Consider the following 27,271-nt stretch of genomic DNA (forward strand, 5'->3'; position numbering starts at 1 on the left):
ATTAGTCATGAGGACAGTATGCTTCATTCTTTTTCTCATTTGCAGACTGACAAATGATCAAAAGCCAGACAGAACCATTAAAACCATTTAAAAAAAAAAAGAATATTTGTATTAAATGTATCATTCCAGTGACATCACAAAGCTAATCAGTCTGTCCACTCAGCATATTATCAGCATATGTCCCATCAGCGTCATCACAGGTGAAAGGTCCTGAAATCGAGGGCCTCTGACTTCTCCAGTCAACATGCAAACAAAACCAATCCATCTAGCCTTGAATAAAGTCCAACTAGAAAAGAAATGGTTGGATGAAGCCTGGCAGGCTGCCTTCGTATCTGCAGTTTGATCCCCATTCCTGTGCCCTGTGTCTGTCCTCCACATTTGCAGGGTGACCGTCCCGATCTCAGACTGCAGAGATGGACCTGCTCCACAGCTGGGGAGTGAACCTAGCCATCCATTTGCAGACGGAGTACCTGGACTACGAGAATCTGTTTCAGTGGGTGTCCTCTGTGGCCGATCTCCACACCACGTTCTTTGTGTTTTTTCCCATTTGGTTTCATCTGCGCAGAGACATAGGTGTTAAACTCATCTGGGTGGCTGTGGTTGGAGACTGGCTGAACCTGGTGCTGAAGTGGTGAGATGCTCATCAGTTTGTGTAAATAAACAGGATAAGATTATGCTGGATGAAAGAAATGACTTGGAACCAATTTGCACTCAGAAATGGCTAGTAAACTTCACAAATAAGATTAAGTAATGGCAAATAACATGTGAAATAAGTTTTATGGTTTAATAAATCGGTGCATTATCAGAAATCGAATAACTTAAATACTGCAGCACAAATAATACATTGAACACAGTTACTTTATTAATGTTTATGTAATAATGTATATACACAATGTTTAATGTTATTAGAAATAACTCATTTTTAATTGATAATTTAATTTATAATATTTCCAGTAGTTTCCACCAATTTTATTACACAGTAAAAAAAAATAAATAATAATAATTATTTAGAATTTTTTTTACAGTAAATAAATAGGGGAATTATCAGATATAATATAAATTAAATATTACAGCACAACGAAAACATAGAACACAATTTAATGATTTATAATGAATAAATATAAACAAATCATTTAAATATTAATGCTTAACTTGATAATTGAATTTATAATATTTCTGATAATGCAATTCATCCAATTTATTACACTGTAAAACATTATATTTCAAGGTGAAGAAAAAACATACATTGGAGTATGTTTTACATTATGTTATATTATTTTATTTAAATGAATTATTATTATTATTATGCTGCATGTTTTCTTTCCTATACAATTAAAACAAATGATTTTTAATGATGCATTTCCATATTATTTTATGATATATTCATAGGGTGCTGTTCGGTGAGAGGCCGTACTGGTGGGTACATGAGACTAGGTTTTATGGTCCTATAAAACGTCCTGAACTGCAGCAATTCTCCATCACATGTGAAACTGGACCAGGTATATTACAGTATTTATTGCACAACTATCTGAAATACTTGATTTTGATGGGTCTGTCACAGCCTTTTGTGCTCAAACGGGTTTGTATAATGGCTTTTTACTCTACAGACTCTTTTTAACTCACATAATAAACTTATTTCAACTAAAAATCATCATTTCATGTCTGGTAAGCCTAATCTTTTGGGGTGTACTTCACAAATAAACCATGGTTGATTGAATATTAAATCTCCTTCTTATTACGTTCATTATGTTGTGCATGAATCTCCAATTAAAACCTGCTACCTTCTAAATGGGTAGTTATGCAATTTAAGCAAGGTAGCAGTTTTAATCTTTCATGTGGAAACGGATCCGCCTCATGTTATCGTAGTGTTCCAGTTGAAGGGCCGCCTTTGAATGAAGTCATATGTGTTACTTACTACTGATATTACACATGTTGGCAAGTATCCACTCATTCTTGAACTGAAATAGTACCCCGCATCAATTAAAAAGGCCCATAAATGACATGTCCTGAACTGATATTTTATCTAAATAGCTGCTGGTATGTTGCCTAGGCTGGTTTGCTGGTCTTATCTTGTTTAAGCTGGATTTAGCTGGTCTCCCAGCCTGACAAGTGTTCAAGACTGTGAAACCAGCAGCCCAGTTTAGGCTCCTGTACAGATGTCTAATCAAACAGCGTTTGCTTTTACCACACAATCTCTGATTTGATATTTCTAATCTGTTATTATAATTCACGTTTGTTTAAATTTTGGCAGGAAGCCCGTCGGGTCACGCCATGGGTTCTGCGGGTGTTGGGTATGTGATGGTTACAGCAGTGCTTTCCATTGTGGCTGAAAGAAAACCACCTCCTTTACAATATAGGTGAGTTTGAGACATCTGTGCTTGATCATCTAAAGAAGACCACTGTTTTAATACAACGCCTGCCTCCAGATGTTTGCAGCTGATGCTCTGGATGCTTCTGGGTTTGGTGGAGTTACTGGTGTGCATGTCTAGAGTCTATCTGGCAGCTCATTTCCCACACCAAGTTATCAGTGGAGTTTGTTCAGGTAGGTATCTCCTTTATATATATATATATATATATATATATATATATATATATATATATATATATATATATATATATATATATATATATATATATATATATATATATATATATATATATATATTATTTATATAAAGTGGAAAATAGAAGAGAAAAAAAATATATAGTTTTTTCTTCTATTTTTTCAACTTTCCTTAAATTGTAAAGTTTTCTTTATTTGTTTTATTAATGTATTTAATGTATTGTATTAATGTTTTTCAGTTCTAGTTATTCAAGTACATCGAGTTGAATTGATATGAGAAATGTTGCTTTGTCATCCATCTCGATTTAAATTAGAAAATGTTTTTACATTTTATTTTATATTAGTTTATGTTTATTTTACTTCAGTAACTTTTTTTTAATGGTTTTAGTTTTAGTTAAATATAACATTTCTTAATTTTATTATTATCATTATTATTATTAATATTATTATTATTAAGGAATGAGGCAGTTTTATTAAAATTATTTTTTTAGAAATACTAATACACTATTTGGGCGTTTCTTTTATTTATTTTTATTTCTTTCTTTTCTTTCTTGTTTTTTTTTTATGTATTTATTTTATTTTATGTATTTATCTTTTATTGCCCCCAAAATAAATATCAAAACGACTTTTAATTCAGATATTAAAAACATGCTCATCTGAAAGATAATTGGTGTAGGATTTACTTTTAAACAATTTGTACTCATAAATTGCTTGTAAATTTCACTAACATAAAAAATTAATTGCAAGTAACATTGAACATTAAATTTTGAAAGTAAAAGTCTAAAACAGAACCTTTCATGTAAAACCTACTACAATAATATCTGTTTTATTTACAATTTGGAAAAGCACAATGAAAATGAGCACAACTATATCCACTTTAGTGCATCAGTGCTCACATAGATGGTCTTTTATTCCCAGGTATAATTGTAGCAGAAATATTTTCCAGAGTGCAGTGGATCTACAGCGCTAGTCTGAAGAAGTACGTCTGCGTGACTCTGTTCCTGCTCTTTTTCGCCGTGGGTTTTTATGTGCTTCTGAAAGCTGTGGGTGTGGATCTGCTGTGGACATTGGCTAAGGCCCAGAAATGGTGCATCAATCCAGATTGGGTCCTTTTGGACAGCACCCCCTTCGCCAGCCTGCTGAGGAACATGGGCACACTTTTTGGTCTGGGGCTTGGTCTTCACCTGTCAGGCTACAGTCAAACAGCAGGCCAGAATCACGGCAGCGTCTCGGTCAGGACAGCATGCATCGGCGTGTCATTGGTGCTGCTGCAGCTCCTGGACAAGATGACGTTTTCCTCAAGCAACATGTTACTTTTCTACCTTCTGTCATTCTGCAAGAGCGCTGTGGCCTTGGTGCTCCCCACTGCACTCATTCCTGGAGTCATATGTTGGATTTCATCAAAAAGCAAGCATGAAAAGGACATTTAATGCTGATTTAAAGTTAAATGCAGTGGCTCAGCAAACATTTTTGCAGTGCGCTCTTTATAAAATACCTCATATGGCATGTACAGGATGGGAAGCTGCAAAACTGCCCTCTGACCATTTATCAATTTAAAAGGAGAGAGAGAAAGAAAAGATCTTAGAAATGTAGTTCTTTGAAATGTACTTTGTATTCATATTGGTTCATTTTTTTGGGAGTCGCACCACATTACTTTCACAACCTCAACTTTTTTTTTTTTTATAATAGGTATTTTTCTGATGCAGACAAATGATTTTCAAATATTAATAAGCAGTGTAGCAGTTTTGTGAAAAATAATTAGAAAATAAAAAATAGTTTTATACAAGATTATGAGAAAAAAAGAACTTTCATAAAGCATTTCATCCTTTTAGTGATTTTTTTTCCCCTACAGTATGTCATTTAGAAACATTATTAAATATGAAAAGTTGGTCAGCATTATATATAAAAAACCTTTTTAAGGTATAGTTTTTAAATATTTTAGAAAAATGTTCTGCAATACATTTCATAAAGCAAGTGAAAATGTATTTGTTCATGAAAAAATTAGGAAATATTTTTTATTTTAACTTTATTTTTTATTTTATCTTTATTTTTTATTCATACATTAATAAAGAATAACAATAATAATTCATACATTTTTGGGAGTTGCACCATATGACATTTTACAGCCTAAACTAATCTAACATTTGCAGAGGTTTATTGACCTTTACATAGTCAGAGACAATTTTCTTTTTTATATCAAAAACCCATAGAAATAATTAAAGGTTATGCTAAACTGCTTAATAATTCATTTGAAAGAATTGCATCCTTTTAATGCAATAATGAGCTTGTCTTTTAGAAATGTTGGGTTCTGTACATTGTTCATATGACGGCTGTTAAAGGGATTATTCAGCTCAGTAACTTATATAAGATTTATAGCACCATTCATCTATGTATTATTTGGAGCTACACTTTAATATCCTACCAAAAACTGGCTTTAGATGAACAGCAGATGATTCACATTAGATTGCATTTTTTATTTTTATTTTTTATTTTTTTTGCAAATGGGTATTTAATTTTTTTAAATATATTTTTCAATTATATTGTATTACTTCAAATATTAAGATTATAAGTGATTGCATGCAGTAATAAATGTTGGATATCTCTTGGTGTCTTTTTATGACTTTAATTATGAAATATTGTGTCTGGGATAGATTTTTGTTTTTTTGTTTTAGTTGAATGAATGCATGCATATCTTTCAGATTGACTTACTAACTACTTTAACTGCACATGATGTTGAATAATGAAACAATGTTTGCAGTGGTGTTTGCTTCTGGTTCACTGATACTTTTCAAGCTTATCACCTCTTTCCAGTTCCAGTGAGTCCAGGTGCAGAGGCTTCCTACAGTAGTGCATTGTAAAAATGATTTTTTCACATTTGTAAATAAAATCATTATTTTACATTTTATAAGAAAATAGTAGTTTAGCCTTTAAAATATTACTTTTACAAGTGTTACTTGTGGTTTCTTAAGTTTAATAGCTTAATGTAATAGTTTCTGAGTAAAAGTGTTTTAAAGTGAAAATAAATCAATGCATCGTATTTAAAAAGTGAGTTTTAAAAATTTATTCAATTTATTTAGAACACTTTTTTTTCTTTGCATTTTTTTCATATTCACAGTGATTCATTTTCCCTTCTGAGGCCTACTTTTAAATATTAACTTGCATTGCCTACTTTTCACTAACCTCTTATACATGTTTAAAAATGTGTTCTTCTGTAAGGGTTAGTGACGGGCGTAGTAGGCCAAAGTTCAGAACATTTTGTTTATGCGGCTTGTGGCCTGGAGAATCTGTCCGGCCCGTTACATCACAGACTGCACAAACATCCTTATCAATGTTTTTCACTCCTTACTGAAGGTTACAGGTGGTACGTGTGCTGCACACAGCGCTGTTCTGTCCCAAACAATGCACCACTTGCTATTTGGCCATGCATTGGCTGAAAAAAAAAATATATATATTAGTAAATGCAAACATGTTTGTATTATTTGCACCCTCATATCATGCCAAACCTGTAAAACTTTTATTTCTTCTATCAGACGGTGAGATGTATTTCCATGCACTCTTGTGAAAAAGAAGTACACATTAGAATACTAATAAAAAAGTTATATACTTTTCAGTGTGAACTGAATAATGTTTTCATGTTATTTACAATTCAATAAATATGTACTACAGTTTAAATTTATATTAAATGCAATTAGTTTTCTGACCCACTTATGTAGGACGTCAGTACATCTTTATATGTCAATTAATAATTACATTGTTTTTGAAATACAGTAAAAGTGTACTGCCCCATGTAATGACAAGCATTTATGGTAAACTAAAATATACTTTAATGTAACTTCTATTGAAATAGGTCATGTATTTTGTAATTGCACATTTGTAATGATGAAGATGCAATTTTAGATCTTTAGATCAAATAACATTTATATATATATATATATATATATAAGAACCATCAAAAATAATTAAGCAGCAAATCAGCATATTAGAATGATTTCTGAAAGTATCATGTGTCAATGAAGACTGGAGTAATGACGCTGAAGATTCAGCTTTGATCATAGGAATACATTTCTTTTCTAAATATATTAAAATAGAAAATAGTTTTTTCTAGGTGAGCAGCTTCATTAAAAAAAAAAAAATCATAATATGTACACATTTTGGTAAATAGTGCACAAGATGGATTTGCTGCTTTCATAATACATTGATGCTGGCTTTGTGTCCTTAAAAGCTTCAGTTTCCAGTCACTGTACTGTAAAAGTTGATTTATGTAAAAGCACAACCAGTATATTCTTCCAAATATCTTATTTTGTATACTATAGAAGAAAGAAAGCCATTCAGTTTTGGAATGATATGAATGTAAGTGAATGATGACAGAATTGAAAAATTCTGCAAGAAATCACAATACACTTGCACTGTAATGATAAGATGTTTTGCTTCCACCTCAGCAATCATTCCCTCCTTATCATTTTTTTTTATCACTGTAGTACAGAGTCTTGAGTGGGTCTCTTCCTCTTTGTACGCACTGATAAACAAGATTTGGCCAGTGGACTTCTGCATGAACAATGATACCAAGAGTCATTTAAAGAGAGGTAAGGTTAATGACTGCTTGAGCTGTTTTCCGCTCCACTGCATGAATGAGCTGTAATAAAATGGCAAAAGCTTATCCAGACACACACACACACACACACATCTTTGCATGTTCTCTCGGCCTAAGTCAAGGGGGTCACTTTTTCCAGCTGACGTAAAGGAAGATGGCACAATCCTGTTGAATAAAAAGAGTTGAGCAAGTGCTGTCCATGCGTAACAGTAGTGAACGCTTGTGCTTGCAGACCTGCTGTGCATGCAAAAAACTAAAGTGGGCCTCTGATGCAAACTGTCCCATTTTCTTGTAGGAAATACCGTATATTCAGTGATGATTTAAAGCAATAAATTGCCTGTTGTGAGTGAATTAGCATTTATTAGCATTTTTTTTTGGGGGGGGGGGGGGGGGGCGTCAACAAACATAAAAAAAAAAATTACACTCAGAACATCCAAGACTTAAATTTGTTTGTCTCTTTGGTGGAACAGATTTGGAGAAATTTAGCATTCCATCACTTGCTCACCAACGTATCATCTGCAGTGAATGGGTGCCGTCAGAATGAGAGTCCACACAGCTGATAAAAAGCTGATATATAGTATAGTATAGTATATATAGTAAGATATATAGTACTGATATATAGTATAGTATAGTATATATAGTAAGTAATCTCATTTGAATAAGGAGAGAAATATGCACAGATCAGCACTGTTACAAGTGAAAACAGTTCTAAACAAATATGTTGATGTTGATGTGAGACCTTTTCACTAGAGGTTTTATTGATTATAGATTGTTTTTTTAGCCAGAGGGGATATCTTAAAGTTACTGCAAAATGCCTTCATGATTGATTTCTTAGAAACTGGCAGCTTTTCACTTCACAAGACAGTAATTGATGTACTGAGTAAAATAGAAAAGTTATATGTATGGTGTGTATATATATATATATATATATATATATATATATATATATATATATATATATATATATATATATATATATATATTTATATATATTTATATATATATATATATATATATATATATATATATATATATATATTAAACATTATAAAGCATCTGAAAAAACATTAAACATTTCCTTAGTTGCATTTTTTTTAATCACAAATAAATACACATCTAAATTTGTTTCTGACAAAGCAAGGATGATTTGTGACACTGAACCACACAACCAGTCATATATGTCAATTTTTCAAAATGAAGATTTATACATCTGAATAAAAAAGCTTTCCATTGATGTATAGTTTGTTAGGATATAACAATATTTGGCTGAGATACAACTAAAAAATTCTAAATATTTAACAAATTGCCTTTAAATTGGTCCAAATTAAGTTCTTAACACCACATATCAGAAATTAAGTTTTATATATTTACAGTAGGTAATTTACAAAATATCTTCATGGAACATGACCTTTACGTAATATCCTATTGTCATAAAAGAAAAAGCTATAATTTTTGACGTATTTTTGGCTATTGCTACAAATATACCCCCAGCGACTTGAGACTGCTTTTGTGCTCCAGGGTCACATTTGTTTGTAACAAAGGTTATAAAAGACAGTTACATATTACATACACTTACATGAGTCATTCATATTACACACACTAGTGTGTCTAGTCTAGCTCACAATGGCAAATTTATTGGGGCTATGTGAATTGGCTTTTACTGCTCATATAACATTTTAGAAAACTGTCCAGGCTCATCATGGGCAGTGGTGCTCTGTCAGTCACTCTATAAAAAAAGAACAGGTTTCATATGATGACCTCGATACAGAAAAGAAATAACTAAAGGCTGTATAACCATATGATACTGTATCAGATGCTTACAAGATTGTCCATTACATCCATTGCAGGAGGCTCTCTTTTGTACTTCGTTTTATTAAGCATCTGCATTTCAAAAGAGTCATTACATTTTACAGAAATTATTTAAATTTGTCATAAACTCAACATGCCACAAATTTGTCAGTGCATGAAATGATAACAGGTTGCATCACCCATCAACAGATGAAGTGACTTACATCCACATACTGCTTATATTCTGCAATGCCATCTTCCTCCTCATGTTCCCAGTCTCTCCAGTTAACAAAGTCTAACAGCCATGCATGCTGGCTACAACCACAAGGAAACAATGATCAGAGGAATGACATGGATGGATGGATGACAGACAGATAGATAGAGGTTACTGAAACATGTTTCATGTCATTAAAAATGTTCTCGTTGCACATGTAATATGCCTGCAGCGCCATCTGTAGAGTCTGTGCACGTTATATCAATATTTTGTAATTTACAACTAAATTCAAATGCACATTCAAAGTTGCATCATTGTTATAAAGTTTAAACCTTAAAATAAAGTACTGATTTCATGAGAACAGAAGAGGATATTCGTGTAAACATAATAAATAACCTTTTGAATTAAAAAAAAAAAAAAAAAAAAAATATCAGCCATTTTAACTTGTGGAAATAATATAGAGTTAAATAAAAAATAAAAAGTTTAATAAAATAATCACATAAAACATTGCCTCTAGTCTGAAATATTAAAAACACATTTTCGCATAACATCAATACGTTTTTGTAGGCTACACAAAACTTGGCAACAACATTTGTATTAGAACACTAGGATCAGCTGCATAAAAGAAAAATAAAACTTTTTTTATTATATTAGGGCTACTCTATGGCAAAAAAAAAAAAAAAAAAAAAAAAGTTTAAATGCATTTTTATTTCACATCATCTTTAGGGTTTTTGTAGTTTAAGAAAATAAACTCATTGTGAAATGAGCAAAACGTAGGTTTCACGCTGAAATACTTATATTTGCGTAATGTTCTATAAAATCCACAAATAAAGATGTTATTAACCAGAAAATCATGGTTTGTAGCCTATTTGTACGAGTATCGCTCCGTCATAACAAGTCCAAACTTATTTCTACACGTCTGTCCTCGCTGCTCGCGGCTCTACTCGCCGTATGCCATCGCTAGCACCCGTGAATGCCGTATGGGGGCATCATGTTTTTGATTCTGACGTCACTTCCGCTTTGGTTCGGTGTGGCGCGAGTCGCGAGAGAGTGAACAGTCGGGGAGAAGAGAACAGAAACACACAAACTTCTGAAAACACAGCTGCTGTATTACATCAGACAGAGGAAAACAGACATTTCCATTTGACAAATTTGTGTAAAGTGCAGCGGTTGGACTCGAGGAGAACATGCCGCGGAGAAAGGTGAGAGAAAATGCGAGAGCTGTGTCAGTAAATTAGCCTCAGCGCGCGCTAACGGCTAACTCAGTGTTTATTTACATTTTTGGACAAATATAGTTTCAATTAAAATATCAAGAATATTTGTCAACAGTATTAGCAGTTAACATTTTATCACGGAAGAATCGAAAACCACCGAAGTGGCTCCGAAATTGTGTGTTTTAAGCTTATAGTGAAGCTAGTTAACATTAGCTTGTTTGGCTTTAGGTGGGGATGTATAAAAACACATTTCAGACTGTATAATAGTGAAATATTTCTGTTTGCTTTTTATGTTTTTGTCTGTATTTATGTTTTCGGCAAATTTAATTATTCTATCTAGTCTGACTTGCTTACCTGTGCGTGGTGATATAGCTGTTTACATGGTGTTTGCAGAGAACAGCAGGCAGTAGTTCAGAAGGGACTGCTGATTCTGATGACTCTGGGGATCATGAGAAGACCGACAGCTCCCACAGTGAAGCCCATCAGCGCAATAACACCCGTCTGACCCGAGCATCACTGCGCCTGAGCCAGAGCTCTCAAGGTAGAAACACTGCTGATGTATTAGCACCTACAACAGTTGGTCAGTATGTAGATTTTGAAGCACTTCGGAGTGCCAGTTGTCCAAAACGCTTCAGAAAGTGTTGACTCTGATACTCTTTGGATAAATGTATGTGTTAAAGTAAAACATGTTAAAGAAAACGTATTGTTTACTATATGGTTAAAGAGAATAGACATTTGTGCCTGCAAAATTTCACCAGCATTACCACACCCTTAAAAATATTTTGATGTTGATTTACTCTTTAATAAATCAGAAAATCACAAAATTGGATGCTGTAATAATAAACGAATGTGTCCTGTACATTTTTTTGTAAAATAAATGTGTGTGTGTGTATGTATGTGATATATATATATCACACACACACACAGATATAAATTGCAGACAAATCTATATACATGCATATATACACGTGTGTGTGTGTGTGTGTGTGTATGTATATATATATATATATATATATATATATATATATATATATATATATATAAAAATAAACTTCTCAACAAAAAAAGGACAACGCTTTAAAATCAGCAAGAAAATGTCTAATCAGTTTATTAGTTTATTCACAAAGTTGGATGCTTTAAACATGAATGTATCCTGCCCAAAAAAAATTATATACATACATACTGAACATAATACATTACTGTGATGTGTTTTTCTTCTTTTATTCATGAAGATTACAGTTGTATTAAATTCCATGCTGCCAAGCTTTTATTCTTTTCTGTTTGACATCTTTACATGTTTATAAGATGTTCTTTCTGTTCCTAGATGCCCCACCAGATGTGAAACAAGTAGCAGAGAGAGATGAGTCTCCCCCCAGGACACCCACAGGAAATGCCCCCTCATCCGAATCAGACATTGACATATCCAGTCCCAATGCATCCCACGATGAGAGCGTGACTAAAGACCAGAAAGACTCTGGCAGCGATCCCTCCCATCGTCCAAAACGCCGCCGCTTTCACGAGAGCTACAACTTCAATATGAAGTGCCCCACACCTGGGTGCAATTCTCTAGGTAATTGCTCTTCAGATTAATTTCCTCTTGCATCTGCTTAATAATAAAATCCAGTGCTAATGGTTTACAAGAGCTTAATTGGAAAACAGCAATGTTCACAGTTTTTTAAAACATTTAAAATTTGAATGGATTATTTGTTGTCAGGTTTAAAGCTAAAATCTGTTTACTTTTCTGTATTTTTTTTTTTGTACAGGACATTTAACAGGCAAACATGAGCGACATTTCGCCATATCAGGATGCCCTCTCTACCATAACCTCTCAGCAGATGAGTGCAAGGTGCTTTAAGCCCAAAGTATACTTTTTTTGTCTGCTTTATTTGCTGTTATTTTTTATTTTGTGTATTTCTTGGATGGAATGAGCTTCGACAGTTAAAAACATCATTTTGTCAACCACTAAATTGCAGTGATTATTTTGCATGGGCATGTGTGGTTTATCCTTTTCCGTGTTGTGTAGCACGGTCTCTGTTGTTTATGTCTGTGTGCTTGTCGTCCTGATCAGGTGAAAGCCATCGAGCGTGAGAAACAAGAGGAAGAGCGCAGTCAGGGACAGAACGAGGAGAACAGACACGCTACTCGACATCAGGTGCTCGCCAAGCAGATGTTCACTCAACACTAAACAAACATCACACAAGTGTGTTAATGCCTCTTAAATGCATGCGTGCTTTTGTACTAAGATGACACTTGCGTGGAGGCCTAACATCAGCAGCATGGTGCCTTCTATTTTTAAGATGGGTTGTGATTGTTTGCAAGCCATAAATTCTGTGGTATCCACAGAGAGGTGATGAATGATGAGCTATCCATGAAGAGCTTTATCTGGATGAGACACAATGTACCTTTTAGGAAAGTGGGATGTAATATTAATTTGCATTACTCTTCCACAGGCACCAACTCCAAGACAAGTTCGATATAAAGAGAAGGTCATGGAGATGAGGAAGAGGAGGGATTCTGGACTGACAAAAGACCAAAAAGAGAAGTACATGGTAATAGCATCCATTCAGTGTTATATTCAAATGTTTCTAAATGCAGGGATGCAAACTTGTCACCTTTTGACAAAATTTGCCATTTTGATTCATGTAGATCTGGTGAGTTTGAAAAATTGTTTTGGGGGGTGGGGAGGGGCAGTATTTTTATAGAACCAGTAGTACCAACTCAATTCTGAACCCATTCGAAGGCAACCACTTTCAAATGATCCTGTGTGTGTGTTTTGGTTTCGAGTTACAAAACCAAAAGATTCTATTTATGTGTTTTTGCAGTGTTGCAGAGTATTATAGCTAATCACAGGCATCTCTGTTGAAAGCAATGGCCAGTCAGAGGTGTTTGCTGTAGGTTAGTCAGAATTCACTCTGAAATCATTTTTGTTTTCCCAGGTTCACAGAGTCCTACACACTAGCAGATCTTCCCATTATATTGAGGAAAAAAAGCAAGCACATGGTAGTCATTGATTATATCAATATAAAGATAAAACTTAAATCACCCTTTTTGATATGTCCTTTTTACGGCAAATAAAAAAAGTTTTTAAATTAAATCTAAAAATATTTTAAAATATTCACTACATTATTTAATTATTGTACCATTAATAACTTAATTTGTAATTAACTAGTTAAATATTTGAATAATTAACCATTCTAGGCTTATTGAACTTGCTATACTTTATATTTCAGTACAGTAAAAGTAAAAAAAAAAAAAAAAGTTATTATAGTCATCTTATAAGATTTTTGGATATCTTATAAGATGACTATAATAACTTTTTTTTTTTTTTTTTACTTTTACTGTACTGAAATATAAAGTCAAGACATAAAAAAAGCTAGGGAGTGGAAAGGAAACTTAGCTAATGTGTGATCCTCTGCTGCCATCTACTGGTTATAATGGTAATATCCTTTTCATCTTTAAAGTCTTTGTTTTCCACCAGGAGAGATATTTTTTTCATTTTATCTTTGTGAATGAAAAGTGAATCTTTAAAGGGGGGGTGAAATGCTCGTTTTCACTCAATATCCTGTTAATCTTGAGTATCTATAGAGTAGTACTGCATCCTTCATAACTCCAAAAAGTCTTTAGTTTTATTATATTCATAAGAGAAAGATAGTCTGTACCGATATTTCCCGGAATAACACGAGAGGCTGGTGGCATGACGTGTGGGCGGAGCTAAAGAATCACGAGCACCAGTAGGCTTTTGCGTTTGAGAGCGTTTGGAAGCTGTGACAGCTGTGAAGGCTGAAACTGCACGAGAGCAGCAGCAGCAACGACTCGCTCCGAGCGGGGCTCGAACCCGAGTCTCCGGGAGGGGAGGGGGACGCACTAACAAGGAGGCAGAGATATTTGAAGCAGTTTTACTCACCGCATGCGGTTCCAACACACGATCGTGACCCTTTTTCGTTGGGATTGCATCATCCTTAAGAAATAAACGATGTGCAAATCCGGCGTCAAACTGGGCCTTGTTTGTAAAACAAGCAACTTCGAAATGCAGGGAACAAACACTTGCACAACTCCGTTGATGCTCTGTAAAATAAACTCCATCCACTGGTCCCTTAATGCTCTTTCTCTTTTGGTAATCTGTGCAGGGTTGTCTTGCCCTGGCAACCAAAAACACACTCCTTTTGTGACATTTCGCGACGCTCTCGCTCTGATCAGTGAAGTCTGTTGTGCTCTCAGTGCTCTGCTATACGGGAGCGCGCGCTCTTTCAGCAGAAGTGCGTCAGGACCCATATAAGGAAATTCTGCTCCATCTAACGTCACACAGAGCCATACTCGAAAAAAACTTTCCGAAACTTGTGACAAACCGGAAGGAGTATTTTTGGAACAGAAATACTCCTTCAAACGTACAACTTAATTTTTGAAACTTTGTCCATGTTTAGCATGGGAATCCAACTCTTTAACAGTGTAAAAAACTCAGTATGCATGAAATAGCATTTCACCCCCCCTTTAAATGTAATTTTATTGCATGCCTGTAAGTTAAAATATATAAGTTAAAAATAATAAAGGATTAGTGTTTAAAAATACTTGGTGAGTATGCATCCCTGAATAATGTTTTTTTTTTATTTTATTTTTTTTATTTTTTTTTTTATAATGTGCGCCAAGTCCTGCAGTGATGTATTTTTGTGGGCCAACCCAATTTAGCTCTTGTTAAAACTTGTTATCTTTTAATTAATATATATATAATTCCATTATATTTTATGTGTTGGTGGTATTAATGATGTGTTTGTATATGTGATTGATCTACATCTCTTCTTTTTTGATGTATCAGGAACACAGACAGACACACGGAACCACGCGTGAACCACTGCTGGAGAACATCACCAGTGATTATGATCTGGAGCTCTTCAGGAAAGCTCAGGCCCGAGCAGCAGAGGATCTGGTATGAACAGACATGTCTCGTAGTTTACACACTTCTGACATAGCAGTGCATCTCTGCAGCTCAAATAATAATAAAAAAAGGACTAAAATCTCACCCTTTAGCTTCATCCCATCAAATTGCAAATGAAGATAATAGTCATTTTAGATGTCATAATTTAAGTATTTAAATTATGGTCATTGCAGCTTGGTTGTGTGTGTGTGTGTGTATGTATTTTTATTTTATTTTTTCAATATAAATAACCATATGATGGTATATTGTTACTGTGATTACTAGATTTTGGTTTCACCGCCCAAGCCTAGTTCTTATGTGTTATTTTAGCTAAATTAGCTTTTGTATAAATTTGATGTCTGAGGTTTTTGTTGTTTGTAGGAGAAGCTGCGTCTGCAGGGTCAGATCACAGAGGGCAGTAACATGATCAAGACCATCCTGTTTGGCCGTTATGAGCTCGACACTTGGTACCATTCTCCCTACCCTGAGGAATACGCCCGTCTGGGGCGTCTGTACATCTGTGAGTTCTGCCTCAAGTATATGAAGAGTCAGACCATCCTGCGCAGACACATGGTATAAAATTAAAATTTCCTAAAAAATCTGTTATGGTTGCATGTCTAAACATTTAGTTCAGTGGTAGTACTGGCTGAATCTATACAGGGGTTAAATTTGACATGTTGTCATATGTGATCTATGCAGGCTAAATGTGTGTGGAAACACCCTCCTGGGGATGAAGTCTACAGAAAAGGTGCCATCTCCGTGTTTGAGGTTGATGGGAAAAAGAACAAGGTGGGCAAGTGATGTTAATGTAATTGATTGGTTGTGGCTGTTTGACTGTAAAGAGTTCTGGATGCATTTGTTGATTTGTGGCATTGACTGTTTCCACTCTTACATGAACTTCTAGGCTCTTGATGATAAACATGAATTTTATTCCTCCCCTCCCCAACAGATCTATTGCCAGAACCTTTGTTTGCTGGCCAAGCTGTTTCTGGACCATAAAACATTGTACTATGATGTGGAGCCTTTCCTGTTTTATGTCATGACTGAAGCTGATAACACAGGCTGTCACCTCGTGGGATATTTCTCAAAGGTAAAGAGGTGCTTGAGGCTACTTGTTGTGAATTACATGATCTGGTCTGAAATGCACAAAAATATAAGCACTTTGTCAACACATTTGCATTTCAACCTTAAGATTAATTTACATAGTGTGTGAGCCAGCACAAATAATTATCTCCAATATAAAAAAATAAATATTCCTGCAGTACGTTAGTTTGATGAGCATCACATCAAAAGGAAGTGTTTTAAACTGTTGCCCCTCTTTCATTCTTAATTTGTTAATTTTACAGACCTCAACAAAAACTGTTGGTAGCTGTAACAGCTTTGACTGAACCATTGTTGGATGCAGCTTTAAATTAGGGACAGTTTATTTAAGACATCTGTTTTGATCTTTGAGGTTTTTTGTTCTGAATATGTAAATAAGGAATCAGGGATGGAGTGCCAGTGTAAGGACCAAATTATGTGAATTAAAAAATACAAATCTGAACCAGTCTTAAGTGTTTTGTGGGGATACTAACCAGACAGAAGAGCACTTCTTCACCCTATTGAGTACTGTACGTCTCGTGACCCAGCAGAACATGCTAATATAATGCTACTTTTATGAACATTTTTGAGAAATGTTAGCCTATGGTGTCTTTTAAGTCAAGACAGAAGAGTTGTTGTGTCATATGCATACTCTCCTCTCTTTGCAGGAGAAGAACTCATTCCTGAATTACAATGTGTCCTGTATCCTGACTATGCCACAGTACATGAGGCAGGGCTACGGCAAGATGCTCATTGATTTCAGTGAGTTCCTGTGTCATCTCTATATGAGCTCAATTCAGTGATATGAAGATCTAGATGGTAATCTAAAAGCATGTCGAATTAATTGAAATCATGAAACTGATACGGTGTAACAATTTAGTAAAAGTTTAACAAATTCATTTTAAAGCCCTGTATGAATATTTGTTTCCTCCAAAATGTTGCTTTTCCCAAATTAGTTTTTTAATTGTAATATTTCTGAATTTCATTTTAATGTTTTCAGTATATTTTAATAATCAAAACATATGTCTAATCAGTCAAAGTAATAAAATTGTAATTTATTATTTAGTAATTTATTGTATTATAAATTTGTTACAATAATAGGGCCCTATGAAAGATTTTTTTTTTTTTAAATTCTGTGTTGTCTGTTTCAATTTTTCTGGATTTAAACATTTTAAACCAATGTATAGTCAAGATAACTTTAGGCTTAAAACATTGTTTAACATTTTAAAAAGCAATCAAATTAAAATCAAACAGTTTTATTTTTTGGCAAACAAAGAGCCACGCAACACAGATTTGCTATTCAGATGTAAAATTCTGTGACATCCAATTGTATATCTGCAGTCTGCAATACCATCTGTGTTTTCACCAACACAGATATCATGAGCCTCTATGGAATCAGTACTTGACATAACCATTTGCAAGTTAAAACTGTAACCGTTCCCGTTAATATTGGAGTTATTTCAGAACAGTTGCAGTTGTGATGTCATAATCTCTGCCGCTGTTCTTCCTCAGCACTTGCATCACAGTCTTTGTTTGTCATGGTTCTAGGTTACCTGCTGTCAAAGGTTGAAGAGAAGGTGGGTTCTCCAGAACGTCCTCTCTCAGATTTGGGTCTCATCAGTTATCGCAGCTACTGGAAGGAAGTGCTGCTGCGGTATATGTGCAACTTTAAGGGCAAAGAGATCTCCATCAAGGGTAAGTTAAGTTGCCCCTGTCCCACAAGGAAGCGTTTGAAGACATCCATGTCACAGCTTCTTTTTTTATTTCTGGTCGTCTTCAGAGATCAGTCAGGAGACAGCAGTGAATCCTGTGGACATTGTCAGTACTCTGCAGTCACTTCAGATGCTCAAGTACTGGAAAGGGAAGCATCTGGTCCTGAAGCGACAGGTATCAGCAAATTTTTTCTTTTATTAAAACCACAGATGTTTACAGCCTGTAATGTGTGTGTGTATATATATTTTTTTCATTTATTATTTATTTTCTAGGGCTATTGTTTTTATAGAATGAACTACTTTGATGATGATGGATTAATCTTTCAAAATGTTTTTTTTTTTCATTAAAGTTTATTTAATAGCAATTACATTACTTAACGCATTACGCTGTTCTTGCAGAAATATTGCATTAAAATAGACATTACACATTTGTTTAATAAATAAAGAAATATTTAGACTAAGTTATTGTGTACACATGTTCCTGCTCAACCAATTTGACCAGTGATACAAATTTTTTATGACTTCCTTGTTAAAGCATTAGGTAATAATGAACTGTAAATAGTTTACCACTACAGTATGTCATTTTACAGTAAAAGTCAAATTTGGCTAGACTTAAGTGAAAACTATGAATCACAATAGAAAAAGGAGATTCCAAGAGGTCCCTGTGTGATTATATTTGTAGTTCTTCTTATTTGTATAATCAGTAAATGCACATTTGGGTGTTTTGTTGTTCAGTGAACGTTTATTGGATTATTTTAGTGTTGTGTGTTAGCCTAATGTTGTCTGTGTGAAGGACCCTGTGCATGTTTTATTGTCATAAAATGTGAAATCTCTGGCAAATATTAGCAGGATATTTTTTGCCAGTGTATGTTTGCTTTGTTATTCTTACTCTGGTTCTCTTTTGTTTCTGAATGGTACAGGACCTGATTGATGAGTGGAAGGCCAAAGAGACCAAAAGGGGCAACAACAACAAGACCATAGACCCCAGCTCTCTGAAATGGACCCCTCCCAAAGGAACCTAATGGACTTGCGTGTTACATTTCTTACTGCCGTTATAACTTTTTTTATGACTCCGTCAACAATGTCTTTTACAATGGCTTCAGCTGTTAGTGTCATTTTTGTCTCTTTATATCCCCCTTGTAACTCTGGAATCTCTCACTTTTGTTTTATACAGTGCTTTTTTTTCATTCATATTTTTATTTGGCCAAAGTATTGTCTATGCCCCAGAATGTATTTTTTTTAAGTACAATTATTTTTATTTTTTTTTTAAGCAAAAAAAAGTTTCTCATCAATAGAATGTAGTAAAATAAGGGGGGCCTCACACAAAAAAAAAAAGTTTCGGTTTGCTTTAATTACACACTTCAAAGTTTATTTCTTCACTTCTTTGTGAAAATGATTTCATTTAAATCAGAACTGGAGAAAAAACTCCTGTTTGATACTTTTATTACATCACATTTGATACCTGAAGCAAGACATTTCCTTGCTTAAAATTACTCCCAAATGATGTTCTTCTGAATTCTAATGTTGGTGCCAGCTAAGAGTCAAGAATTATTGTATATTGATTCACGAAGACTGGTGGAGTCTGTAATAGTGCTGGATAATGTCATCAGTAATACTGCAGTCTGTTCCATTCCTCTCGCTCATCTGCCGTGTCAAAAACATCATGATTTCACCTTTATATAAACTGCTGGTTCATTTCATCATGTTTGCATAAATACAGTTCTTCTTTCAGTGTTCTACCTGTTTGTTTGTTCAGATCTCCAGATTTGTCCATGGCTGTGCTGCTCTCTGGGATTGTTCTTCTGAAATCACCTGCAGATTAATATGAAAATCAGTTTTTCACCTTGAATCTAGCAGTGCTGTGTAAATCTGTGGGTTTTTACTTTCTTTGACCAACACCTGTAAGAGAGACTGTCTGAAAACATTTACTACCTGTGTACGTAGAGCAGAGGAAAGCCATACCTCCTGAAGATCTCTTGCCCATGAGTCCCACAAACATGTCCCCCTTATGCCCTTTGAGGAAATAGAGCTGGTTTTAATCAAGACATTTAGACCATGGCAAAAAAAAGTCTGTTGGGATGTATGGGTTTTCTGCTGGTCTTAAAAAGTCTTTGAAGGCTTTAGAGAGGTCTCAAATAGAAGCCAAAAATCTCAAATTCATAGCCATGGCATTAAATGTTGCGTACACTGCAAAACTTAATATCTTCCTCAATATTTTTGCCTTGATTCTAAGAACATCCTTAAATCAAGATCCATGCAAAATAAAGATATAACCCCAGTTTCACAGACAAGGCTTAAGCTAGACCCGAACTAAAATGCATGTTTGAGTGGTCTCGACTGAAAACGTCGTGCTCTGACATATCTTAAAATACGTCAGTGTCATTGTTCTGTCAAGATGCACAGCTTAATGTTTTCTTCTAAGGCAATTTTTTAAAAGTTGCTTAAATATCTTAAATTAAGTAAGGCCTAGTCCTGGCTTAAGCTAAGCCCCGTTTGTGAAACCGGACCGTTGAGTCTTGTTTTCTGAGAAATTGCTTGATTTTACGCTTAATACACAAACTATGCATCTTTCCTATATGCCATTTTGTATGAATATTGATTTAAGAATCGTTAGACATTTGCAATTTATGAAACATGCAATGAGGGTTATATTTTCAAACAGCGTTACTAATACAACTCCGTGTGTGCTCCTTAGACGTTTACACTTAGAGAACATTGAAATACTGCGTTCCCTTTATTTTATTCCTTAAATTTTCTTAATAAAAAAAGTTTTCAGTTTGCCCTCATAAAACCTGCACAAACCCTGCGTGTTGATATGTTATAAACATGATTATTATATATATATAGTAATCTAAGGAAGTATTTAATTTCAGTGAATTTACTCACTTCTTCGTTCCATTTTCACAGGCTGGAAAACTTCTAAAAGGTAAGGGACATAAAATCAGGTGGTCAAAAAAGTTTTTTTTTTTTATAGATATTGTAAATATAATAATTTACAAAGTTATTTGAGTAATAAAACAGCGAGTTATGCAAGAACAACTGAAATGGCACACTAATAGTTGATTCTTCTTAATTTTTAAATCTTAATACTTCTTTGAGTTGTTTTATCTTTTATTTTAAATTAGACACCAGTTTTTTTTTTTTTTGTTTTTTTTTTGTGGTGGTGGTAATAAAGTATTAGTAACTACAATGCAACACATATAACAAACTGACCAATGTGGAACCACCAGTTTTTTTTTTCTTTCTTTCTTTTTTTTTCAGTTCTTTTTTTTCTCTGTTTTGCACCCCAGAGCCAACAAAACCAAATCTTAAATCTTACTGGAGCGTTTGCCCATAAGTCCATAGAATGGATGAGATTTGGATCTTTTGAGTAGACTGGCCACTTGGCTGGCTAGTGTCTCCTCCACTGGTTCATCCTGTTAAACAAGAAAAGCATTTTGATGGATGTGAATACGACACTGTATATTTTGGCTTTACGCTGGAATAAAAAAAACAAACAAGTACCAATATTTGTAGTGGATAAAAAAATGCAGTAATTAGTTTATTAATCATAACCTTTATGATTCCTTAATAATAAACGAATCAAATAAAACCTGACTCACCTCCCAGTTATCTGAGATCCAGTGGTCTCTGTTAAGAGTGAAAGACAATCCTTGAACACTACAGGCAAGAGCAAGTATGGTGAGCATAAACGCTGAGAGTTTCCAAATCTCCATAAGGAACCAAAGTGTGTCAATAAAATGATTATGATAAGTAAAAACTACTGAAAAATGAGCTTAAAAGACAAAAGAAAAATCTTTCTCAGCTAAGAGATTTTTTTTTTCCCCCGTCAGTACAGTCTGTCCAGCCAGCAGGAGGGTCTTCTGAAATCACAGATCTTTTCTGTTCTTCAGATAGTGGCGGCTGCATTTATAACCATACGGCTGCCAACCCCCTCCCAGCTCTCAGACCCCAAAACCACCCTCGTCACACCATCTCTCTGCCATAATCAATTCACATAATGCATTTATTGCAAAATAACCGCCACTTGACTTGAGTGATCAGTGACTCCATTTGTTGTAGGTTTCCCAGGTTTTGATTTATCGACCCATCACACGTCAATGAAGATGCAAAATAATTCATGAAACAGTGTTTTATTTTTGATGTGTTATTTAGTCCATTATTAAGTAAGATTGGTAGTGGATATAATTTAAGAATACAAACAAATCATTGCTTCCAAATGAGCCTGGATTTACAAAAACTGTAAACTCTAATTGTTTTTTGCCATTGAAGAAACTGCTGCTTACTGTAACTTGTTATACCACTTAGTAGAATGTGATCTGTTAAAAGGTGGTTTAAGGATATATTCTGTTTAACACACTGGAATAAAACTGACTTACTTTGCTTACTTACACAGGGTATGCCAACTACCCAAAATGACTGGCCTACAAAAAATGTGCTTATGAATGTATCAGTACGCTTTATTGTTACCAAATACTGGATCAGTCTTTTTATCAGTCTGTTTTCTTTAAATTAGCACATCTCTTTTGGAACTGATTAGTCATAGTCCTTATTTATCTTACCCTTAAAAAAAAGAAAATAACTCAAAAACTTAAGCTAAGCTGAGGTGCACAAGCTTAGACCAATGAGGGCTAAGATCAATGACTTCTAAAAAAGCAATGCTAAACCTGTGCTAACCGAAAGAAGACAAGTTGCCGGAAATAGTCTATTCTATTATCTATAGGTAACTTTGCAAGTACTTTTACTTATTCTACTAACCCTAACCTAACAGTCTACAAATGTTCTTATTCATGCCTAAATTACATATAATAATAGCTTAAAGCCACTGAATGTAGATTTTTGAGTGGATCCACTGTCGAAAATATACCACTGTCGTAATTAGCATGGATAGCTCCCGAAGATGTGCATAAAAAGCTTTAAAAGGTACATATTGTTATCTAAAGTGTACATATTCGTACAAGTCTATGAACTGGTACTGTAGCTATTAAAATTAAGAAATTAGTGTTTGATTACGTCAACGTCTGAGAATCGTCTGGGAAACCATTAATTGTGGTTCTTTGAAGCAATTAAAATTCACTTATACAAAAGTACTTCAAAAGCTTGATGCATTGTTTGTGTTCGGTGGACAATTAAATGTGAAAGTTTTTTTTTCAAATGACTAACGTATCGTGCTTCACACAAACACCTCTCACTGAAACCTAGATGACACATAGGGTTTGTGCTCTTTGATCTCACCACAGGTGCTTAACAAAGCAAGAAACCAATTTTCGATAATTTCACCTGAACGCCACTCATGCGCTTCCAAGCCCACAGAGGTCTAACGTTGAGTGCTGAATCAAAAAGATTCAGAGGCTCTTCATTTGCATATGAAAACCGTTCATTCAATGGGGTCCGACAATGCTGACACCATATTACCATGTAATACTCAACTGTTTGCCCATAGTAGGAATAGATTTATGGTGGAATATACCATTGATAGTAGCTGATCAGTATTTTGACAAAAAAAAATATACAATAATAATAATAATTACACTTAATTTGACATTTATGTATTTGAATTGCTTATCAAATTTCCATCTGTTGAGATTGCAGTTTTTTAACAAAAACAGTTAAGAAACATGTAAGACTTCTGTAACAAACTATATTAAATTAATAATCTGAATGTGTTTTAAATATACAATAACCAGCTTTTGATATGTATTTTTAAATCCAATGAATACATTTCATGTATTAGTTTCATGTATATATATATATATATATATATATATATATATATATATATATATATATATATATATATATATATATATATATATATATATATACATATACATATACATACACACTGGTGCTGGTCATATAATTAGAATATCATCAAAAAGTTTTTTTTATTTCACTAATTCCATTAAAAAAGTGAAACTTGTATATTATATTCATTCATTACACACAGACTGATATATTTCAAATATTTATTTCTTTTCATTTTGATGATTATAACTGACAAATAAGGAAAATCCCAAATTCAGAATCTCAGAAAATTCAAATATTGTGAAAAGGTTAAATATTGAAGGCACCCTGTGCCACACTCTAATCAGTTAATAAACCATTAAAACCCTTTAAATGGTCTCTCAGTCTAGTTCTGTAGGCTACACAATCATGGGGAAGACTGCTGACTTGACAGTTGTCCAAAAGACGACCATTGACACCTTGCACAAGGAGCAAAAGAGGCTGGCTGTTCGCAGAGCTCTGTGTCCAAGCACATTAATAGAGAGGCGAAGGGAAGGAAAAGATGTGGTAGAAAAAAGTGTACAAGCAATAGGGATAACCGCACCCTGGAGAGGATTGTGAAACAAAACCCATTCAAAAATGTGGGGGAGATTCACAAAGAGTGGACTGCAGCTGGAGTCAGTGCTTCAAGAATACGCACAGACGTATGCAAGACATGGGTTTCAGCTGTCGCAGTCCTTGTGTCAAGACACTCTTGAACAACAGACAGCGTCAGAAGCGTCTCGCTTCAAAAAGGACTGGACTGGACAATCCACATTGCTTGAGGTCCAGTGTAAAGTTTCTACAGTCAGTGATGGTTTGGGGTGCCATTTCATCTGCTGGTGTTGGTCCACTATCAGAGCATCCTGGGCTCTCACAACACCTGAGCAGTGCCACAGACTGATCTACCCCGTAATTCAGGCAAAAGGAGCCCCAACTAAGTATTGAGTGCTGTACATGCTCATACTTTTCATTTTCATACTTTTTAGTTGGCCAAAATTTAAAAAAAAAAGCCTTTCTTTGTATTGGTCTTAAGTAATATTCAAATTTTCTGAGATACTTAATTTGAGATTTTCCTTGGTTGTCAGTTATAATCATCCAAATTAAAAGAATTAAACATTTGAAATATGTCAGTCTGTGTGTAATGAATTAATATAATATATACGTTTCACTTTTTGAATGGAATTAGTGAAATAAATCAACTTTTTGATGATATTCTAATTATATGACCAGCACCTGTATACATACATACATATATATATATGTGTGTGTGTGTGTGTGTGTGTGTGTGTGTGTGTGTGTGTGTGTGCGCGCGCGTGTGTGTGTGTGTGTGTGTGAACTATATATTGATTTCAATCGAAGACAATATATACAAGAAAAATCTTGAAAAACAAAAATATAAATTGAATTGATTTCACTGTTAACCTTTATTTAAATATATATATATATATATATATATATATATATATAAATATATATATATATATATAATTGATTTCACTGTTAACCTTTATTTAAATATATATATATATATATATATATATATATATATATATATATATCATTGTAATTATATATATAATTGTATAATTGTATAGCCCTGCTAAAGCAAATGAAAGTAAGTTTAGTCTTAAAGTAAGGCTTATACTGGGGCTAAGCTCTTCTCGCTCTCTTGAGGAGTGTCGTGATCTTGGTGGGAATTCGTGACTGGGAATCTGTATTTCTTGAGTGCATTCACTTTGACCAAATGACATTTCCTTAAGATCTTTCTTCCTTTGTGAATCATGCGATGGCTGATATTGTTGCTCTTAATAGATGTGACGAGACGTTTCTTGCTTTTGTATCTGTAGTTCAACTTGTCCTGTCTTTTCTGAAGCCTTTTTTGAACCAAACAGTTGAATCTGATATTTGAAATCTGTTGAAGATGAAGTAAGGTGATTTTTTTTCTCCTGTTGCAGGTCCAGGTTTGCATTTAGAGGAGCAGAACAGCATGTGCTGGAACAGGTTTTGTCAGCCTTTAAAACGATTCATTTTCGAGAATAAAAGCTATGGAAAGCTTTAAAGAAATGGACCAGCAGTTTGCTCTGAATGTCTTCTGTTAACTCAATTTGAGTGTCACCTTGTGCAAGTAGATCAGATATCTCTAAAATATGACGTTTGTTCGTTAACCGTTAATTGAGTTTTCAGGGGAAATGATTAGCTACAATCTAAGCAAAATATTTTTGTGTCTTTAGTGTTAAGCACAAATTTGGACAAATTCTGTTAAACCAGTTAGAATGGTTTGTGCTTTGAAGGAGTGACTGCCGAGTTGCCATATCCTTCATACTGATATTATATTATATTATTACATGATTTCTTGTTTGACTATTAATCAAGTTATAGCAAGAGTGAAATGTGTAACCTTATGTGTGCTGTATTTCTTTTCCTCAAGATTAATGTCCACATATTATGTGTGTGTATCCAACCGTAATGATAAGACGCTCGCCAGTGCTAGAAAGCCTTGAATTTTAGATAAGTTCTCTGTGTACGTGTGTTAGTATCTGTCTGTACAGGGAGAAGCTCAGACAGTCCCAGGACAAACGATCAACTGCCAGTGTCCAGCATATCAGATATACGTCTTTGGAGAGTTTTATCTAGGTTTTGGAACCAATCAGAATTTTGTTGACTCATGTATTGACGCAATTAGTATCCTCTGTCAGGGTATAACTGTGGTTGATTTTGTATTGTACTGGGGGCGGCCTGCGAACTCCTTTGAGAGTGTTGAAGCTGACTTCTGCTGATGAAATTGCAAACTATTTTCTTCAAGTAAAATTATTATTATTAATTGAACTCATCTCTGAGTCCTGGTCTTCATTGCGACATATCTGGTCCTTGGGTTTTAACTGTATATTCCCCTACAGTTAATGGTGGAGGATCGGCGGGCAATAGTTCTTTGTTGACATCCCTGATCAATCATCAAACCAAGGTAGGAAAGATTTTAGATTTAATATTATTGGTTAGGAACTGTCTGTAAGTGGAGGGGGTCGAGAGAAGGAGGAACGATAGACTCACTCAGACGTGAGGGGGTAGACACCAGCTCCAGGGTGGAGTAGGTAAATTGGTGTCACAATATACCTGTAAATAAGTAACCTTGTGAGTATAAGGGGTACAAGTACACATCGGTAGGTCTTGATATAAGATATTTAGAGATGTGTACAGTTACAGAGGGAACAGGTGCACACCTATAGGTCTTAGAGAGAGACGTAAAAATTTGTTTCTAGGTGTGCACAGTCCAGGGGGGGACAAAAACGCATTCTTAACAGGCATGTGAACCCGTAAAGGGCAGTGCTGGGTCAAGCACCGAGGGACAAGGGACACATAGGGCCGTAAATAGGCAGTGCTGGGTCAAGCACAGAGAGCCAAAAAGCACGAGAGGCCATAAAGGGCAGTGCATT

General features: G+C 34.5%; 3 protein-coding genes and 1 long non-coding RNA gene across 6 annotated transcripts; 2 read left to right on the plus strand and 2 right to left on the minus strand.

Annotated features, from left to right (window-relative positions):
- The first annotated feature begins 275 nt into the window (after positions 1-275).
- Positions 276-5,476, plus strand: g6pc1a.1 (glucose-6-phosphatase catalytic subunit 1a, tandem duplicate 1). The gene is made up of 5 exons (XM_052610956.1): positions 276-631; positions 1,390-1,499; positions 2,252-2,357; positions 2,427-2,542; positions 3,482-5,476. Exons 1-5 carry the CDS (start codon positions 414-416, stop codon positions 3,991-3,993), a joined length of 1,062 nt encoding a protein of 353 aa, XP_052466916.1. The 5' UTR covers positions 276-413; the 3' UTR covers positions 3,994-5,476.
- Positions 5,477-8,285: 2,809 nt separating this feature from the next.
- Positions 8,286-10,867, minus strand: LOC128025019 (uncharacterized). Of its 2 annotated transcripts, none has more exons than XR_008186086.1 (4): positions 10,725-10,867; positions 9,167-9,257; positions 8,976-9,035; positions 8,286-8,880 (listed from the first exon to the last, which is right to left on the minus strand). It is a non-coding gene; the product is annotated as an uncharacterized LOC128025019 (long non-coding RNA). The 2 variants fall into 2 exon arrangements; XR_008186087.1 differs by lacking the exon at positions 10,725-10,867 and adding an exon at positions 10,001-10,116.
- Positions 10,134-19,807, plus strand: LOC128024998 (histone acetyltransferase KAT7-like). The gene is made up of 14 exons (XM_052610938.1): positions 10,134-10,358; positions 10,764-10,911; positions 11,695-11,940; positions 12,134-12,216; positions 12,439-12,522; positions 12,821-12,919; positions 15,181-15,291; positions 15,661-15,852; positions 15,979-16,068; positions 16,229-16,369; positions 17,028-17,121; positions 17,908-18,054; positions 18,140-18,246; positions 18,992-19,807. Exons 1-14 carry the CDS (start codon positions 10,344-10,346, stop codon positions 19,091-19,093), a joined length of 1,659 nt encoding a protein of 552 aa, XP_052466898.1. The 5' UTR covers positions 10,134-10,343; the 3' UTR covers positions 19,094-19,807.
- Positions 19,583-21,933, minus strand: si:ch211-131k2.2 (protachykinin). Of its 2 annotated transcripts, none has more exons than XM_052610966.1 (6): positions 21,674-21,933; positions 21,391-21,487; positions 20,958-20,990; positions 20,034-20,084; positions 19,812-19,883; positions 19,583-19,715 (listed from the first exon to the last, which is right to left on the minus strand). In XM_052610966.1, the coding sequence occupies exons 1-6, from the start codon at positions 21,785-21,787 to the stop codon at positions 19,678-19,680; spliced, it is 405 nt and encodes a 134-aa protein (XP_052466926.1). In that variant the 5' UTR covers positions 21,788-21,933; the 3' UTR covers positions 19,583-19,677. The 2 variants fall into 2 exon arrangements, with proteins under 2 accessions (XP_052466926.1, XP_052466925.1); XM_052610965.1 differs by having other exon boundaries at positions 20,004-20,084.
- Between the last annotated feature and the right edge of the window lie 5,338 nt (positions 21,934-27,271).

Source organism: Carassius gibelio, chromosome A12, assembly GCF_023724105.1.
Source record: "Carassius gibelio isolate Cgi1373 ecotype wild population from Czech Republic chromosome A12, carGib1.2-hapl.c, whole genome shotgun sequence".
Classification (NCBI taxonomy): Eukaryota; Metazoa; Chordata; class Actinopteri; order Cypriniformes; family Cyprinidae; genus Carassius; species Carassius gibelio.